Source organism: Ambystoma mexicanum, chromosome 14, assembly GCF_040938575.1.
Source record: "Ambystoma mexicanum isolate Mex_15411 chromosome 14, UKY_AmexF1_1, whole genome shotgun sequence".
NCBI classification, from domain to species: Eukaryota; Metazoa; Chordata; class Amphibia; order Caudata; family Ambystomatidae; genus Ambystoma; species Ambystoma mexicanum.
Genome location: NC_090940.1, coordinates 309,504,419 through 309,525,037, shown reverse-complemented (window position 1 = coordinate 309,525,037; position 20,619 = coordinate 309,504,419). Strand labels below are relative to the sequence as shown.

Below are 20,619 nucleotides of genomic sequence, written 5' to 3'. Positions count from 1 at the left end.
CTTTCTCATCCCAAAGAAGGACGGAGGATTGAGACCCATCTTGGATTTAAGAAACTTGAACAAGTTCCTCAGGAAGGGCAAGTTCAAGATGGTAACCCTTTCTCAGATCCTTCGGGTTCTCCAACTCCAAGACTGGTTGGTATCATTGGACCTGCAGGATGTTTACTTTCATGTGCCAATCCATCCCAAGCACAGAAAGTACCTGAGGTTCGCGGTTGGCGGCTCTCACTATCAGTTTCGAGTTCTGCCATTCGGGCTGACCTCCGCCCCGAGGGTTTTCACCAAATTTATGGCGGTTGTTGCAGTCGAGTCTCAGGAGAGGGGGAATTCACGTCTACCCTTACCTGGAAGATTGGTTGATCAGAGCGCGTTCTCCCGAACAAGCTCAAGAACATCTGTCGATCACCTGACACTTCCTTCACAAACTGGGCTTCTCCCTCAATTTCAAGAAGTCTCACATACCATCTCAAAAGCTCCAGTTTATCGGAGCAGTCTTGGATACTTCCTTGGGCAAAGCCTCGCCTCCCGAGGTGAGAGCTCTCACATTCTGCAGATGGTAACAAAGTTCCAGAATGCCCAACATCTACCAGCCTTTGATTTTCTGAAGTTGCTCGGCCTCATGGCATCCTGCATTTTTCTGGTGCCAGAGGCTCGACTGAGGATGAGATCTCTTCAATGGGCCCTCAGAACTTAGTGGTCCCGATTCTCGGGGAGTATGTCGGATTTTCTGCAAGTCCCGAGCGCAGTTGCTCAGGATCTATTATGGTGGGCTTGCAACGACAATATACTCAAGGGAGAATCTTTTTGGCAACCATGGCCGGAGATAACAGTAGTAACGGACGCCTCACTTACGGGTTGGGGAGCCCACATCAACGATCTGACAATCAGCGGTCGTTGGTCTCCATCGGAGACCAAACTACACATCAACCTTTTGGATCTGAGGGCAATCAGACTAGCGCTGAAGGCCTTCCTGCCCTCTGCACAGGGAAAGAATGTCCTGATAATGACGGACAACATGATGGCCATGTACTACCTCAACAAGAGAGGAGGCGTAGGATCACTACCACTGTGCAGAGAGGCAATGCAGCTCTGGTTCTAATCTCTCTGTCGGCAGCTCACCTAGCGGGAGAGCAGAACACGGCAGCAGACGCTCTGAGCAGGCAGAGCACAGTGTCCCACGAGTGGGAACTAGCTCAGGAAGTCCTTCTAGAAATCTCCGCCCTTTGGGGAACCCCTCAAGTGGATCTGTTTGCGACCGCGGTCAACCGGAAGTGCGAACAGTACTGCTCAAGGGAATTTCCTCATAGAGGAGCTCTAGGAGACGTGTTTGTGGTGGATTGGAAGTTCCCACTTCTGTACGCGTTTCCTCCAGTCGCCATGATTCCTCGTGTAATCAGGAGTTTGAAAAAGTTCGGGAAAACCATGATCCTAATTGCCCCGGATTGGGCCAGGAGGACGTGGTACCGGACCTTCTTCACATGTCCATCTGCCCTCCAATACGTCTTCCGCAAAGAGGGGATCTTCACTCGCAAGAGTAAGGTCGGGTTCTCCATCCAGAGGTCAAAACACTCAACCTTCACGCATGGTTTCTGAGAGGTTGAGATACAAGGATTGGGATCTTACGAATGACGTAATGGAGATTTTACTTTCGGCCAGAAGGCCAGCAACAAAATCCTTGTACCGGTGTCGTTGGAACAAGATCAGTAACTGGTGCAAAGATAAGGATGTGGACCCTTTTCAATGTGGCACCCCAATGGTGCTTTCTTTCCTATTGCATCTAGCCAATCTGGGGCTCCAGATTGGGACAATTAAAGGATATCTAGCTGCGCTGTCCATTTTCAAGCGCTCCTCGGAAGAGGTTTCTTACTTCAAAAGTCCATTAATGATTCAATTCCTGGAAGGGCTTACTAATGTGTACCCTCCAGTCCCCTTTCATGTCCCAACTTGGGATTCAAATCTGGTACTTAAGTTTCTAACTTGTATACCTTTTGAGCCTCTGCACTCCTGTCCTTTGAGGCTTCTAACATTAAAAACTGTCCTTGTGGCCTTAACCTCAGCCCGCAGGGTTAGTGAGCTACAGGCTCTCTCATGTAAGCCTCCATATACTACTCTTTACAAGGACAGAGTGGTTCTTAAGGTTAAACCCTCTTTCTTTCCAAAAGTAGTTTCGGACTTCCACTTATCACAAAAAAAAATATTACCAACATTCTATCCTCCTCCACATTTGGGCAAAGAAGAGGAGAGATTGCATAGACTGAACCCTAAAAGGGCTCTCAGTTTTTACATTTAAAAAATGTCAAAATTGCGTCAGGATGACCAACTTTTTGTAGGTTATACGGGCCATAAATTGGGATTAGCGGTGACAAAACAGACTATATCCCACTGGATCATTCTAGCTATAATTGAGTGCTACAGATTGGCGGGAAAGGACCCATCGGATGTGCTTCGAGCCCATTCCACTAGGGGGATGGCTACTTCTGGTGCTCTGGAGAGGGAGTCCCTGCAGCAGATATTTGTTCAGCTGCAACATGGGCATCAATGCATACCTTCATCAAGCATTATTGCTTAGATGCCTCTTCTTCCAATGAAGGTTTATTTGCCAAGGCAGTACTTCATTCCGTCCATGAGAAAAATAATTAGTACTCCCACCTCCAAAATTACCACTGCTACGGGAGTCTATCATAAAATGAGGAATACGTGGGAGGACACAATCCATTCGAAGAACAAGTTACTTACCAACTATAACGTTCTTTCGACTGGATGGTCCTACCACGTATTCCTCATCGTCCCTCCCATCCTACCCCACAGTACAGTTTACGTTAGTTACACTTCCCTCTCACGAAGGGTCTATCAGTCATGAGGCATGCCTGGGTGTTCCTCGAATATTTCCTTGAAAAAACAGAACTGAAGCCAACGGGCGTGGCACAATCTATTTATACTGATGGTGACGTTGACACGGTACGGAGCCCATCGAGGGACATCGTCGCCACAACCTTGTGCACAGCGCCCTCTGCCGAGAATTATTTTTTCCGAAGCAGCGAAGCTGGCAGGATACGAATATCATAAGATGAGGAATACGTGGGAGGAACATCCAGTCGAAAGAACGTTACAGTTGGTAAGTAACTTGTTCGTCTATTCGACTGTGTGCCTTGCCTAAGGACCATCAAATCTGACAATGTCAAACAGTTGAATTTGAAGAAGAGGGTCAGAATGACAAAGTCATACTTCACTTAAAATCCAAAATTGGACTAAATATCGTCATAGAAGCATCAGCAGCCCTCATGTCCTTAGGTTCTGACACATCTGAAGCATTGGACAAGTCAAAAGCGGAAAAAGAAAAAGAAGAATTAAAAGAAAAAGCAGAAATAAGATCCTGAACCTTCCCCCTAGTGAAAGACATCGACAACAAGGTGAAGTTAGCCAAGGGGGGTAAGAGACCAAGCAAACCTGCACAGAATTCGATCAACGTGAAAGCTTCTACCAGATCAAGTGATGAATCTGAATCTTCAGAAAATTTATGCAAAGAAGAGAACATCAAGATCACCATACAGTATGAGAATGAAACCAAAACAAACTGTAATGAAGGCACACCCTTGGAGGAGAAAAACGATAAGACAAACAAGTTGAGTTGGCTGGCTGGAGCACTAAGCAGATCGCTTCAAAGATAATGCCAGGCAGGGAAGGAGCAGACTGTACTCAAGTGCGGGACATGGACTACCAGGGGCTTCAAACATTTGTTCCAAGAACACTGGCTTGATGGACTCGATGTGGGCATACAGGAATCATGGCTGGATGTCTGCCCTATATCTGCTGACTCTGAGGTGGCTATTAACTCAGCTATCAAAAAACAAAAGGGCAGACCCATGGCTGGCCTCCTAACGCTTGTTAAAAATAGTTTGGGATGTCGTATCATTAAATCATCAAACATATCAGCGTTTATGCAGGCAACAACTATTGTCACCACAAGAAAATTAAATCGCAACGCTGGTCCAATCCATATCATCAATCTATATTGGAATCATGCCTCTGCAGGCACTACATCTTTCATAGATCAAGTGTCGGCAGCAGTGGATGAGATGCTTGAAGAAGATGAAACAGCAAACATCATAATATGTGGAGACTTAAATATCAACTGCATCCCCACAAAGTGCAGAGATAGCAAAGTCAAGTCGATGCCGGATCTAGTAGCGACGAGATGGTGTCTGGAGATGGAGCTAAGAAATCTTGCGATGCTGAATGGAAACACTGCTGGTGATATTCCGGCCAATGCAACCTGCAAGAGAGGTGACCAAAATTCCATCACAGATTACTTTTTTGTGACCGGAAACATACAGCAAAAGACAATATCCCTGCAGGTGACTCCTATGATTCACAGTGATCACGAGCTGGTGATTATGTCACTACTAGCACCAGGAAAAGGCGAACATAAACTTTGGAAACATTCCATCATGGTGGAATCGAACAGGGTAAGGTTAAAACTCGAGAAAGCTGAAGTCAATCAAATAGCAGAAGCATATATCAACGAACAAAATGAAGTTGAATATGGCCATTTACTAACACAATTTGTGGGGAAAAAAACATGGGCCAAGAAAATGCGACTTTGTCATTAAACACAAATTTGACTTGGAGGTCCTAAAGAAAAAGCGTGATATGCGTGCTGAAATTAGACAAATACCAACAAAGGATCCTAAATACTACATATCAACCAAACGTGCAGCTAAACAAAAATAAAAATAAATGGATGAGCGCGCATAAAGCATTCATGTTCCAAAAAGATGCAAAACTCATAATGCCAAAAATGGGAAACAAAAATTCCTCTGACTTTTGGAAAATAATAAACAATGAGGGTGCTCCCCAAACATCTTTGATGGCAAATATGGTATCCGAAACAGCATGGACAATGCACTACACGGATTTGTATAGTAAAAAAGGAAAGTGGAAAGATCCAGCACTGCCAAAACGAGTCCTGGAACCTAGAATTTGAAAGAGATCACATCTTGCAGATAATCAAAAAGGCTAGTGCCTCAAGGGCACCTGGCCCAGGTGGCCTCTCCAACCATACCCTAAAGAAAAATCAAGAGAAATGGGCCAACGTTTGTAATGAGTTGTTTAGCAGAATTTCCATCAAGTGCGCTACCCCAAAATCCTGGAAAAGTGCCATTACTGTCCCCATATTAAAAAAAGGGAATCGGTCAAATCCAAAGAACTATCGTCCGATAGCCCTTTTGGATGTTTTGGGGAAAGTTTATGCAACGATGCTTCAACACAAATTACTAAAGTGAATCACGTAAAGTGGGCATGTGGATCCCAGCCAGGCCGGATTCGGGAAGGGAGTCGGTTGTGGCCTGAACCTCCTATTAATAAATCTGCTAAAAATTGAGGCAATAAGAACAGGAAGCAAGGTCTGTTTAGCCCTAATCGACTTTTCACATGCCTTTGATAGTATCGATCGAGAACTACTCTGGACCAAGATGAAGAACTGTGGTTGTCCTCCAGGCTTGCTAGCTGCAAACAAAGATCTGCACACTGATACTAACATCAAAATTCGACAAGACAATGGTGGCACTCTAACGGCCAAAATCAAAACCTTCTGCAGCGTGAGGCAAGGATGCCCCCTTGCCGCCATCATATTTGGGGGCTGATTCATGGAATTATTTGCGCCGAATAACGGGGATGTGTGTGCCATTCTGCCCGTAAATCCCTGTTTAACAAATGGATTTGCGGGCAGAATGGCGCACAAATCCCCATTTTTCGGCGCAAAAATTCCATGAATCAGCCCCAATATCTCTTCTTGTTAGATATTGGCGTAGCAATTGAAGGCCCTCGATCTTTTTCTCCAAAAATACACGGGTCGCCTGTAAATTGGATGCTGTATGCCGACGACTTGATCCTGTTGGATGCCACCCCAATTGGGTTGCAGCCTAAAATGGACGCAGTAAAAAACTATGTGGAAAATAGTGGTCTGCACATATATAATGCAAAGAGTGAGATACTAACTTTGCAAAATCTGAAAGCATGCAAAAAAGGTAAAAACAAAAAATTCAAATGGCATCTGGGGAAGGAGATACTAAGTACCGTTACTAATACCAGGTACTTGGGCATGCAGATTAGCGCAAATATAAACGACAGGCCTTGGGCAGAGATCACAAAATCCAAGTGTCAGCAATTTGCATGTCAGGCAACGATTCTGAATAAAAAGTATGGTAAATTCTCATTAAAAGCAGTGATACATTTTTACCAGCAAAAAGTGGTTCCAGCATTAATATTTGGAGCCGAAAATGCATTTGGCTGCTCAGAAGAACTATGGTTTACCATAGAAAATATATTCTGGGTAAAAGTACTCCAGCTACCTAAAGGCACTTCAACGGCTTGTGGAAGATACAAGCTAAGTTTGATCTCCATCAATTCTCGCATCTGTTGGAACATGTTAGCACTGTTCTGGAAAATTACAATGAAAGATGTAGTCCCACAATTTAAACTCTTGCACAATCCTGGCAGTGGCAACCCAGAGTGCTTATTGTCACTATGGAATAAGCGATGTGAGGCTATTTTGGAGTTTCATGAAACAGACGTGAAAACTCTTTACGAAAATCCAAACTTGGCGAAGTTGAAAATATGGAAAATGACCTGGATTCCAACTGGTGACAAAAGAAGGAACACAAAACTTATGAAAAATGTGCCCAGTGAGGCCAGATCATATAACACACTAAAAAGATATGTGGCACTTTTTCCCAACAATAGCGGCATACATGCAATTTCGCTTAACGCCTTCAAAACCAAAGACAGAATAAGCAATTGGGCTCAGATGAGCGACATGAACCTAAATTGCAGGTTTTGTGCAAAGAATGAAGAAACTTAAAACATCTCACACTATTCTGCACTACATTACGAACAGAAAGAACAAAATATTTGGGGCCAATGCTGACAAATCAGCTGACTCTGAATGCAGATAACTGGTGGCAGATGATGTTTGATGGGGAGGTCAAAAAAGTAATCTTTGCGTTAACCTTTTTCTTGGAAGAAATAGATAAGCTCCTAGCAACTACAAATGTTGAAGGAATAAACTGAGAAAACCTGGTGCCTGCACATTGGAATGAAGCACATAGCACTTAGATATTGGACCAGATAAGGAACGACTATGGTGGAACAGGTGTATCTTTTATGACGCTGTGAATAGATGCTATGTGCTTTGTATGGAACTTAGGTTTTTGTCTGTGATTTTCTTTTCTTTTTTAAAGGCTTGAATAAGCCAAATAAAAAAATGAAATTAAAAAAAGAAAAGAAACCCAATACTTTGCATTGCCTACGGCAGCTAGGAAATACGGGGAGGGAGACAGGCCGGGTAAGACATTGTCGATGGTGATACGGTCCGAAAGAGGTGGGGAACAGGTGGACTGCATACTGGATGCAAAGGGGAATATCAGATGGGCGGACACAGAGGCATTGGAGGTGTTTAGAGAGTTCTATCACAAATTACACATGGCATCGCCGGCTAAGGAGCACACAGATATCCAAGCTTTACTAGACAAGATCACATTACCATCACTGAATCCACAAGCCAGGGAAAATCTTGAAAACCCACTCATGGTAGCCGAGATCATTGATGTCATTTCGACACTCCCCTAGGCCAAAGAGCCTGGACTTGGTGGCCTCACGGCCGAGTTTGCTGCAATACTAGGCCCAATACTCCTACAAGTGTGGGAGGAATCACTAGTGCACCACATCCTCCACGAATCCCTTAGAGAGGCCGTGATCACAGTCTTCCCAAAACCAGGGAAGCCCAAGAATGAGTGTAGCTCCTATATGCCCTTATCGCGTATAAACTGTGATACGAAAATCTTTGCTAAAGTCTTGGCCAACAGACCCCTCCCGTGGATACCTCAATTAATTCACCGAGACTAAGCGGGTTTCATTCCGGGAAGGTCCACCTCACTCAGCATCCGCAGACTTTTCAATATTATGGCCAGACTAGAACCAGATACCCATGCTGTGGCGGTCACGATAGATGCTCAAAAAGCATTCGATATGGTGGCATGGGACTACATGTTCTTAACATTGGAAAAGATGGGTATTGGGCATAAGATGAGGCAATAAATCAGATTACTGTACACACAGCCACTGGCCATAGTCCGGGTCAACTTATTTACGTCCTCCCAGTTCCAACTCGAGAGAGGTTCACGACAGGTGTGCCCCTTCTACCCGATCCTGTTCGTGTTACGCTCACCTGGCACCCACAAGGGTGTCGAGCGGAACTGGACAGCCACGGTCTCCACCAACGTGATGCGTAGTGCAAAGATGACTGACTGGACTGGCCCACCTAGCTTCGTCTGCTTGACCCGTAGAAGTAGTCTCCTAAAGACGGGAAAGGGGAATTAGCCACCCGTGGATTTGAGTATTAAAACCTCACTGCGTCCCCACTTATCACCTCTGACATTCCCTTTCACAAAGCTCACCTTATAGTTTTGTATGATGAGCTCTCCATCCTGCGAACAATACAGGGGCGCGTTGATGGCCAGTTACTTCACTGGCTAGAGGATATTGGAAGAGTTTTGGACAAATCTTGGCTCCAAACCTCCGGGCGAAAGGCCGTAAGTATATAGTTCTAAAGAGTTCAAAATGTCCGATTAATCACTTTTATCCAATTCCTTGTTTCTTTTGCAGCTTAGACCCAAAAGATGATCGTCTTGTGGCAGCTGAAAGCGTTCAGGTAAGAGTCTGTGTTTTGTAACACTGTCCGGTAAATGATGCCAAGGTTTAACTCTCTGCTTTCTCTTTTCTTGCAGGTGCAGCGTAGGAAGATTTGGCGTGCTGGTGGATAATACCTCCTGCGGTAAAATCAGGTAAGCATATGGTGGCAAGAGATTGTCCTTGTTTGTTCACCTTGTTGTTTTCTTGTCCCCCTTAGGCGCTGGAATGCAGCAACCAGGTGATGGAGACAGCACCGGATCATAGAGATGCTGCGAGGAACGGTGAGTATGGCGCGGCGCTGCTGCTGGCGATGCGACGCGTTTAAAATGAAGTCTGTTTCTGGTTCGAAGATGCGCTGAATCCGAAATCAGGTAAGAAATCCAGTAAAGTTCTTGTTCTAACCTTTCTTCTTCTTTCCCTTCTTTCTAGGCGCTCTGGACTCGAGGCGGCCGTGGCAGGATGCTGGATGCTGACTGCAGACACGGTGAGCGTTACGCTGCTGGATGCAGAATAACGCAAAGCATGTGCTGCTCTTCGGGCGTGGTTTAAATAGCCTTCAAAGTAGTCCCAGGTAAGTATTCCTCCACAGCCACACCCGAGTAACAAAATAGTCCCTTCAAGCCTCACATGGGCTTGGATGCTTGGATCCCTTGCAGCATGGCCTGCATCAGGTAAGTTTTAACATGTGAGCCTGGTGCCACAGGCGCCAGGGCTTATGTCCCATATGAGCCTGGCCCCATAGGCGCCAGGACTGTACCCAGATAGCCCCTAACAGGGGTTGCTGGGTTTGCTCCAGGTAACATGATGCCTGCTTCCGGGGTTGATGGACTTGGTCTGGATGCCCGGGGGTAGGCATCATGACAGCACTCCCCCCCACCCCCCCCAAGGCCCCTCCTAAAGTTGTTCCTCCCCTTGGCCTTGGTTTGTCTGGGAAATTCCGCTGGAATCTTCTTACCAACCTAGGTGCATGAACGTGGTCACTAGGTTCCCATGACCGTTCTTGTGGTCCGTAACCTTTCCAGTCGATTAAATAAAAAAGTCTTGACTTACCCATTTTGGAGTCCAGGATACTTTTCACTTCAAATTCGAGTTCCCCGTCTATAAGGCCGGGGTCAGGTGGCTTGGTTAGTCTTGTCCCAGGTTGTACTGGCTTCAGAAGTGACACATGGAAGACGAGGTGAATTCGCATATTAGCAGGTAATTCCAATTTGACGGCCACCGGGTTGATAATGGCCTTAATAAGGTAAGGTCTCAAATATCTAGGGTTAAAGATCCGCTTTCCTTTTAGAGGTATGTGTTTTGTGGCCAACCAAACTTGATCCCCAATTTGGTATTGTGGAGCATCACTTCGATGCTGATCAGCGTTTTTCTTGTACTTTTCTTTCGCATGTTTCAAATGTTCAGTTGCTTCCTTAAAGGCTTGTGTAATAGTAGCGTGCAGATGGTTCACTGCGGGCATTTCTAAGTGTTGAGGTGAGTCAAGTTCTGAGGTTCGAGGGTGGTGCCCGTATATGGTGTAAAAGGGGCTTTGTCCAGTTCCAGAATGTACAGAGTTATTGTATGCATATTCGGAGATCCATAGAATGTGTTTCCAATTACTTTCAGTCTGGTGTAACATACAACGCAGGTACTGTTCAAGAGTCTGGTTGGTCCTCTCCGTTTGACCATCGGTCTGGGGATGGTGACTGGTCGATAACCTCACGTCGATTTGAGCCAATTGACAACATTTCTTCCAAAAATGTGAAATGAATTGACTACCTCGGTCAGAGACCAATACGGAGGGAAATCTGTGTATTCGAACAATGTTTTCGAGAAACTCATTGAAGCAGAAGGTAATCCCTTTAAAGTAATAAAGTGGGCCATTTTGGAAAAAAGATCCACAATAACGAGAATGGTGTTAAATCCATTACATGGAGGTATGTCTGTAATAAAGTCTAACGATAAGGTGTGCCATGGTGTAAGTGGAATATCCAAGGGTTGTAAAAGGCCAGCCGGTTTTTTCTTCTGACTTTTGTTTTGGGCGCAAATGCCACAGGACATTACAAATGACTTTACGTCTTTTCGCCAGGTGGGCCACCAGAATTGTCTCTTAATTTTAGCTTCAGTTTTTGCGATACCTGGGTGCCCTTCCATCAGGGTGTCATGATAATTGGAGATGACTAGTTCTTGTAGTTCCTTATGTGGTAGAAATAGACGCCCTTGATAATAAGATGGGCTGCGATTCTCAGTGGACAAAATAACAAATACATATTCACAGCTGTCCTTTACCTTCACAGCATTCTCGAGATCAACGGAGGAAAAACGCTTTCCTAGCACCACAGCCTACACCTTTTTTTTCTTCCCTTCTTTTAACCACGTATTTTGCACGAATCACAATGATGAAAAAGTTTGAGACAAAACTAAAACATCAAAAAAAATAAATAAATAAATAAGGTAGGTCATTGATGACATAGTAGTCTGAGCCTTTCTTTACCCAGTCCTGCAGGGCTGTTGGATCGAAGAGTTGTTGGATCTTTATCTGAATATCTTCTAGGGTTTGTAAAGTAGTTATGCCAAGAATTCTTTGTTCTGAAATTATAGGCACCGGCTCCGGGTTCGCATATGCTTCTTCCATTCCTATTCGGGATAAGGCATCTGCCTTGCCATTTTTACAGCCTGGTCGATAAGTGATCACGAAAATCGAACTCGTCAAAGAACAATGCCCATCGAAGTTGGCGTGATGATTGGGCTTTGGCTGTCTTTAAATACTGCAAGTTCCGGTGATCAGTGATTACAGTAATGGTATGCCTGGCACCGAGAAGATAATGCCGCCAAGCCTTGAATGCAGATTTAATAGCTAATAGCTCCTTATCGGTAACTGCATAGTTTAACTCGGGTGCCGAGAACTTTCTGGACCAAAATGCTACTGGGTGAAGTTGACCAGTTTCAGGATCCTTCTGGGACAGGACAGCTCCCATGGCTAAACTGGATGCGTTGGTTTCAACTATGTATGGGAGTTCAGGATGAGGATGCTTTAATCCAGGTGCAGACGTGAATTTCGCTTTCAGTTCTTGGAAGGAATTCTCAGCTTCTTCAGTCCACAGGAAGCGCTTGTTTTTTTGCAAGAGCGCTGTGATAGGGTGTACAACGTGCGAGAAATCCGTAATGAATCTGCGATAGAAATTAGCAAATCCGACCATGCTTTGTACTCCTTTAACTGAACTGGGTGATGACCATTTGAGAATTGCGTCCACCTTTCCAGAGTCCATTCGAACTCCTTTTGGAGTCAGGATAAATCCAAGAAATTCAACTTCTGTAGTATGGAAAACGCATTTTTCCAATTTTGCATATAACTTGTGCTGGCGTAGTTTCTCAAGGACTGCACGAACGTGCTTCACATGGTCAGATTCTGAAGAGGAGTACACTAGAATATCGTCTATGTATACGACAACACAGACGTCAATGAGTTCACGCAGGACATCGTTCATAAAATACTGGAAGGCTGCTGGTGCATTGCACAACCCGAAGGGCATCACCTGGTATTCGAATAACCCGTACTTAGTGCGAAAAGCAGTCTTCCATTCGTCGGCTTTCTTTACACGTACCAGATGGTATGCCCCTCGGAGATCTAATTTAGTGTAGATGCAAGCGTCCTTTACTTGGTCTAGTAATTCTGGGATCAGAGGCAATGGGCATCCCTTCTTAACCATGATCTGATTTAAGGCGCGGTAGTCTATGCACGTTCTGAGGTCACCTTCCTTTTTTGGCACGAAAAACAAAGCTGAAGATGCAGGGGACTTGGATGGACGAATGAAGCCATTGGCAAGGTATTGGTCCAAGTATTGTCGTAGGTGAAGGTTCTCGGGTTCCGTAAGTGCGTAGATCCTACTACATGGAGGTTGTGCACCAGATATGAGATCAATTTGACAATCGTGTGATCTGTGAGGTGGTAAGGTGTTTGCCTGTTCTTTTTGGAAAACATCCTGGAATTCTTGATATTCGTGCGGTAACTGCACAACTGGAGTAGCGACTGTGGCCAGGTCCTTGTTCAAAGTTTTTATTGGGTAACAAGTATGTGCACAATCCAGGAAGGTTATTCTCTTCTCTCGCCAATCAATACAAGGATTATGTGTTTCCAACCAAGGTATCCCCAGTATTATTTGGAACTGCGGGGCTTTGATTAAATCAAACACAATAGTCTCTTGATGCCCATCCTGACCCAATAATGTCATCTCTGCGGTGGAATGAGTTACAGGCCCAGAGGCAATTTCAGTTCCATCGACTGTGGTGATGACATCCGAAGTGGTCAGATAGGTAGATTCATCCTAGAAGCCAATTCGTGGTCCACATAGTTTCCTATGGCCCCGCTATCAATGTATGCCCTAACTGCGTGCAAACGTGATGGCTGCCTTGGATCTATAAGGACCATTGGTATGATGAAATGCGAGGTCTGAGTATCCTTCTTCAAGCTCGGCAAGCGGACCTCTACGCTTGTCGGGCATGGTCGTTTCCCGAGTCAGGCTCCATATGGCTTTTATCAGCAGCTCCTACCACCTTCTTGGGTGGTTTTACAGGGCAATCCCGTAGAAAATGTCCCGAAGTTCCACAGTATAGACATAATTGCATTTGCCGCCTTTTTTCTCTTTCCTTCTATGTCAAGGGTCCTTTAACTCCTCCGATTTGCATGGGTTCTGAGGCGTCTGTTCCTTTGGGGGTAGCGTTGGGTTTAACCAACACCCGGTTCTCAAACTTGGCTCGATCAGCCTTTTGATTCTGAAGTCTGTGATCTAACAGGACCACTATGTCTATATATTCAGCACAGTCTTGAGGTGGGTTCACAACTTGAGCCAAAACATCTTTGAGTTCTCCTCGAAGTCCCCGATGAAGCAACGTAATCCGTTTTTCCTCGGGCCATCCAGTTTCCACCAACAACCTATTAAAGGTTGCTATGTAGGTTAGAAGGTGTTGGTTACCCTGTCTAGGGACAAAAGTTTATTATCCAGGGCCTGTCCTTGAGAGTGCCGGGCAAATAGTCTTTCCATGCTCATTTGAAAACCCTGAAAATCCCGAAGAATAGGGTCATCCTGATTGACTAGTGGGATTGACCAATCCGCTACACTGCCGCTGAGATATGATAATACAAAGGCTACTTTGGCTTGATCGTTTGGAAAGGCTCCAGGTCTGCATAAAAAGTGCAAACGGCATTGGTTCATGAACACGGCAAATCTTTTCGGGTCCCCCGCAAAGCGTTCTGGCGGGGCTAAAGGGATATTGCCTGGTAAAATCACTTGCACAGGGTTGCTTGGTGAAACAGGGTTTGGAATCCCCCTGAGTCCCGGTAGGGGTGTTTGCCCCGCTTGGTTTTGCAGTAATTGTCTAGCAAGATCATCGGTGCGTTCCTTCGAAACAATCAACTCTCTCCTGAGTGTATTAGTTTCTTGGCGAGCGGCATGTACTTCAGCCCTAAGTTCCCCTAATAATTGGGCCCGTTGGTCAGTTTCTGAGGTCTCCATGACACCCGGGTGAGAATTTGTAGGAAGACTTCGCATTCTGTTATGCTCACCTGGCTCCCACAGGGGTGTCGAGCGGAACTGGACAGCCACGGTCTCCAACAACGTGATGCATAGTGCAGAGATGACTGACTGGACTGGGCCACCTAGCTTCATCTGCTTGACCCGTAGAAGTAGTCTCCTAAAGACGGGGAAAGGGAATTAGCCACCCGTGGATTTGAGTATTAACACCTCACTGCGTCCCCACTTATCACTTCTGCCATTCCCTTTCACAAAGCTCACCTTATAGTTTTGTATGAAGAGCTCTCCATCCTGCGAAGAATGCAGGGGCGCGTTGATGGCCAGTTACTTCACTGGCTTGAGGATATTGGAAGAGTTCTGGACAAATCTTGGCTCCAAACCTCCGGGCGAAAGGCCGTACGTATATAGTTCTAATGAGTTCAAAATGTCTGATTAATCACTTTTATCCAATTCCTTGTTTCTTTTGCAGCTTAGACTCAAAAGATGATCGTCTTGTGGCAGGCAGCTGAAAGCGTTCAGGTAAGAGTCTGTGTTTTGTAACACTGTCCGGTAAATGATGCCAAGGTTTAACTCGCTGCTTTCTCTTTTCTTGCAGGTGCAGCGTAGGAAGATTTGGCGTGCTGGTGGATAATACCTCCTGCGGTAAAATCAGGTAAGCATATGGTGGCAAGAGATTGTCCTTGTTTGTTCCCTTGGCTCACCTTGTTGTTTTCTTGTCCCCCTTAGGCGCTGGAATGCGGCAACCAGGTGATGGAGACAGCACCGGATCGTAGAGATGCTGCGAGGAACGGTGAGTATGGTGCGGCGGTGCTGCTGGCGATGCGACGCATTTAAAATGAAGTCTGTTTCTGGTTCGAAAATGCGCTGAATCCGAAATCAGATAAGAAATCCAGTAAAGTTCTTGTTGTAACCTTTCTTCTTCTTTCCCTTCTTTCTAGGCGCTCTGGACTTGAGGCGGGCGTGGCAGGATGCTGGATGCTGACTGCAGACACGGTGAGCGTTACGCTGCTGGATGCAGAATAACGCGAAGCATGTGCTGCTCTTCGGGCGTGGTTTAAATAGCCTTCAAAGTAGTCCCAGGTAAGTATTCCTCCACAGCCACACCCGAGTAACAAAATAGTCCCTAAGATAAAATAGTCCCTTCAAGCCTCACATGGGCTTGGATGCTTGGATCCCTTGCAGCGTGGTCTGCATCAGGTAAGTTTTAACATATGAGCCTGGCACCTATGGCACCAGTACTGATGTCCCATATGAGCCTGGCACCATAGGTGCCAGGACTGTACCCACATAGCCCCTAACAGGGGTTGCTGGGTTGGCTCCAGGTAACATGATGCCTGCTTCCGGGGTTGATGGACTTGGTCTGGATGCCCGGGGGTAGGCATCATGACAGCTCGTCCTGGTCATCGAGCCCATGGCGGAACACATTAGAGCGAACCATGAACACCGAGGTGTACACTTGGCCGATTTCCCCAAAATCATCTCTTTATACGCTGATGATGTAATGCTCTTTGTCAAGGACCACCAGACTAACCTCTCCCCGAACATACAAGACATCATATCCATTGGTGAATTGTCAGGCTTTACAATAAATGCCACAAAGTCAGAAATCTTCCCCTTCACTGATGGTACATGGAATTGCCAGGGTGAGCTTACCCTCCAGTGGGCCTCTGATCACATCAAATATCTAGGTCTATTTGTCTCGAGAACATGTGACACACTCCGGAGAGACAACTACGACACACTCTCTTCACATTCAGGGGCCAAGATGAATAGATGGAAGGCGCTTCCGCTGTCCCCAGCAGCTAGATTATCACTAATAAAAATGGCTCTGCTCCCCAAGATGCTATACGCGTTCGCCAATGTCCCGCTCTGGCTCGGGAAGAAATACTTCAGTCAGCTACATGCCCAGTTCGCCCAGTTCCTCTGGCACGCTGGAGCGGTTCGCATAAAATGGACTGACATGACACATACCTATGGGAGGGGCGGACTCGCCGCACCAAACCTTGAGTGGTACTGGATGTCATCCCAAGCCCAATTTGCTACTTATTGGTACCCAAATCCCATGCCCCCTCCACATGTCAGGCTAGAGAAATTGGTGGCTGGTGAGGTGGATCTTAGGACCCTAGTGGTGAACCCACACTAAAGAGACAGCTGCCCCGTTGACCCTGTCAAGTCCACACTACACGCATGGAAACAAATACTGTTGCATACGGGCGCCACAACACCATATTACAGATGGCTCCCTATTTGGAACTTCCCTGAGCTTAGGCCGTCATGGGACAGGGCTATACAATTAAAATGGGGTGACCTCGGCTACAGACACCTGGCAGATTTGTTCCCTGAGGGTAGATTTATCACACCTGACACTTGGAAACCGGGGCACGGAGACACAAGCGGGGAACGCCTACAATTCTCTAGACTACGGGCAGCTGTTGCTGCCAGATGGTCATCATACCCAAATGAACCCCAAGAAACGCGGATTTTAGCCTACATCGCCAACTCGGTTAACTGTAGACACATCATGTCAGCACTATACAAAAGCATATAAGACGCAGATCCAACCCTGAATTCCTCAGCAAGAGATGGTTGGTCTAGAGAGCTGGGCCTGGCGGTCTCGGATGAGCAATGCTCGCAGATGTGTGTTCATACAAAGAAAGTATCCATTAATTTCAGATTTATGCAATTAAAAATTTTGAATAGACTCTACTATACACCTGCTAGACTATCCAAAATGGCTGTATCTCAAGCACAATGCTGCCCTAAATGTGGATGTGAAAGTGCAGACCATCTGCACATGTTTTGGGAATGCCCCGCACTGGGTAACGTCTGGGCACATATCATAGATACTACATCTGAGATTGTCGAAATGCATCTTGAATGTGAACCTTTAGGCATTCTGTTCGGTATATGGCCATTACCAGGCAAGTGGAGCATTTGCTAATATTGCCTGCATGATGGCTAAACATACGATCCTCCAGCACTTGAAAGACAAAACCGCTCCTAATGAGAAGGAATGGCTAAACGTGCTCACTTGGGCGCAAGAAACTGAAAAAGTCTATGGGCCTCATTATGAGCATGGCGGTAGCCGTGCCTGTATGGCTACCGCCATGCTCGTGACCGGCACTGCCTCCTGCAATTGGGCAATAACTGGCCCATTATGAGATGAAGGGGCTGGTAATTGACCATTCGCAGGAGGCGGTAATGACGAGATCCTGATCTCCATTATGCTCCATAGGGCACAATGGGGGTCGGGAGCATGGTTGCACCAGCACCGTTTATAGCGGTGCCGGTGCAATCACGAGTTCTGCTCGCGGGTGCCGCACAGCCCACCAGGTAAAACCTGGCGGGCTGTCAGGAACCTGCGAGGGAAACTCGGAATAAGGCGGTACGGTATGGACTGTGCCAGTGCCATACCGGCACCGTCCATACAGTACCGCCAGGGTCGTAATGAGGCCCTATGTCTTCACCCTACCTGTTGGCGCCAGACCACACGACTCATGGCCTGGTTTTCGCAAATACCTTTGTGACAAGGCGTCAAATTGCACTTAGATACCCCTCTCTGAAGCTCCCCTAAGGTAATTGCGTAAAGATTCTTTACTATGTCATACTTCGTGAAACAATGATACTGTTGAACAATTAATATTTAGTGTACCAATGTACGAATTATAAAGCAGGCTGCGTCCTGCAATGTATGCTGTCCTGCTCTGTCAGAATTAAATAAAGGTTAAAAAAAAAAAAAGACTGGAGGATCAAAGCAGTGCTGCAGGATTGCAGAGTGGCTGGCCGACGCTCAATGCAGGATTCTGGGTGCCAAAGTGGACCCACGCTGGAGTGGGATGGGGTGTAGAAGAGTTCAAGGGAGTTTGAGTGATCCAGGAATGGAGTGGTCTGAAGAGAAAGACACCCCTGTCGTCACAGAAGGATTCTTTAATCTGGCACCAAATAGCTAGATTGGAGCCTCAGGGCCAGGTCGGGAGGAGCCGTGAAACCTGATATAAGAGTACATTTACGCTGATGATACTCAGTAAACTTTTCAGCTTGACAAGGACTATGGGCCTAATTACAGGTCCGCCGGACCCGAAAGAAATTATAGGCCCCTGACTTCCCAGTAACACTGGGGGATTACAACCCTGGCGGTCCAGGAAGTCAAGCACCAGCAGTTTGTAAGTCCCCATTCCCATAGACTCCTATGGGAATGGGGACCACGGAAGCACTGGCACCGTTGTTAACGGTGCCGGTGCTTTCATGACGGCTTGCCTCTCATGGCTGCTGTGCCCGGGGGCACAACGGCTCCTGCAGGCAAACTCGTAGTATGCCAGTCCAGAAACAATGATGCCGGTAGGCATACCAGCACTGTTGTTTCCGGACCGGCAGACTTGTAATGAGGCCGTATGCGTTTGTGGGTGATAGGTTATAATGGTGTTTGGAGCAGGTCAGTATTTGGATGCATCAAAACAGGCTTACGTTTAATGTTCAGAAGACAGATTTGCTGACCTGTTCAGCATATGCAGTTAGCCTGCAAGCTGTTATTTTATGGCAGCTAAAGCATCTAGATGGGTGTCCCAGTTCTGGCCCCTTCTTTAGGAAACTGTCCTTTGCCTTTGCAAAAAGTCAGGAATTTGGGTTACTGGCTTGTCTACTTACTATCTTTGGAGAGACACAGATCTCAAGTGTCTAGTGCTTGTTTCTTTCATAAATAACTTTGGAGTACCTTGGCTTTACGCACAAAATTAAAATAGTAAATGCCTTTATTTCTAGCCAGCTTGACTACTGCAATGCTCTTTAGCTGGGCCTGCCAAAGGCGGTTATCGGTTGACTACAAATAATTCAAAATGCAGCTTCCAGGATGCTGGTGAAAACCAGACACAGAGTGTGTATCTCGCTGATCTTGCAAGCTCTTCGCTGGCTGCAAGTGTCAAAATGAATAATCAAAAAATAGTCCGTAGGCGCCCCTCTTTCAGAACGAACACGGCTAAATGACCTGTTCTTTGGTAAGGTACCCACTCAAGAGTCCGCAGCCACACTTAAGCTCACTGTACCTTTCACAGAAGGGAAATTTCCATTTGCATATCAGTCTTTGTCCCGCCCACACGAGCAGTCCAGCACCGTAAAACCAAGATGGCCACCGCCATGGAAAATGGAAAATTGGCTAAGTACCTTTTCTATTTCTGCGTCAGCCAGTGCAATGGTGAGGAAGCACTGCGGATGGAGTGGAAAGCCCTGTGCAGCAAATAAGTCTGAGGGGCTGAGAAGGGGGGGGGTACAGGATGTCATGGGGAATTCAGGGGGGCTGGGTGAGGGGACTGGGAGGGGTCATGGCAAAAAACATAGTGGCACCAGGCAAAGGGGACTGGGTTGCTGAAAAGACGCAGATGGATACTGGCAGTTTCTGTCTGCATTCCTAGCCATCTGATTGGCTGAGCACTCTTCCCAGCATGCAAATAAAGATTATTAGTGAAGGGACCAGTTTCAGTATTAATTTGTATTATGAACCTTCTTCATTACAGGAAGAAAAGATGCTGACCATACTTGTAAGACACGGAATCCGGAGTGGAATGACAGGAAATCTTGGAATGGAAGTGGATGGGCTGCCATTTTACAATGCTCACTCAAGCGTTATTCAGAAACTGCTTGAGATCACCTCTGAGCCTGCGCCTTGTAGCCCATAAAGTGGAAGAATGTGCGGTACAATGCTCAATATTGAACCAGCAAGTGAAATATGGAAGAGTGTGTCTGACTGGGTGCGACAAACTACCGTTACCCTTCTAGAAAAGGAGTCACACAATAGAAACTAATTTAATATCGACAAATTATTTTTTAAACAAACATTTGGAAGGAATAAGACACTGGGGCATTGCTGATTAAGTTGGGGCTTCGATAAAGGGTTGATATTGGTATTTTTATTCTGTGGCAACTTGGCACGGGATCACAATAAATGTTTCAAACAATCACTTGCAACATGATTATAAACTATTAAATACTGTTGTATGCAGCAAGGATTCATAAATGTCGAATTTCAATATTGTACAACAGAACATGAATGAACTAATGTGAACAGAACTTCTCAACTCATATACCTTTAAGATACACCACAAATACTACATTTCACCCTTTACCATGTATTAGTATTTCATTGTTATTATATATAGCGCTTTCTCCAAAGCGCTGTACATATGAACGTGGTACAAAGCAATGAACAATTACAATGAAAAATAAGTTATGAGGAAGACAAATTAGGAATCAGATGATAGAAGAAAAGAATTGAGACAAGAGCTGAAAATAGCAAGAGAGGAGCGCGAATGTCAAGTGGGAGAGCATCCCAATGTTTAGGCACCAGAAGGGAAAAGTAACAGAAACGGAGGCAGCACATGAAGGTTTGAGAACAGTAAGAAAACATTGATTTGAATAGTGAACACGATGA

At 45.8% G+C, this 20,619-nt stretch overlaps 1 protein-coding gene across 5 annotated transcripts in view; it reads left to right on the top strand.

The window, feature by feature from the left end:
- The window catches only part of DGLUCY (D-glutamate cyclase), an 847,613-nt gene extending 827,423 nt beyond the window's left edge, over window positions 1–20,190 (top strand). For all 5 annotated transcript variants that reach the window (XM_069637445.1, XM_069637447.1, XM_069637446.1 and 2 more), the window contains exon 13: window positions 19,706–20,190. In XM_069637445.1, the coding sequence (XP_069493546.1) occupies window positions 19,706–19,867 (162 nt within the window). In that variant the 3' untranslated portion in view covers window positions 19,868–20,190. The remainder of the gene's footprint in view (window positions 1–19,705) is intronic.
- The last annotated feature ends 429 nt before the right edge of the window (window positions 20,191–20,619 follow it).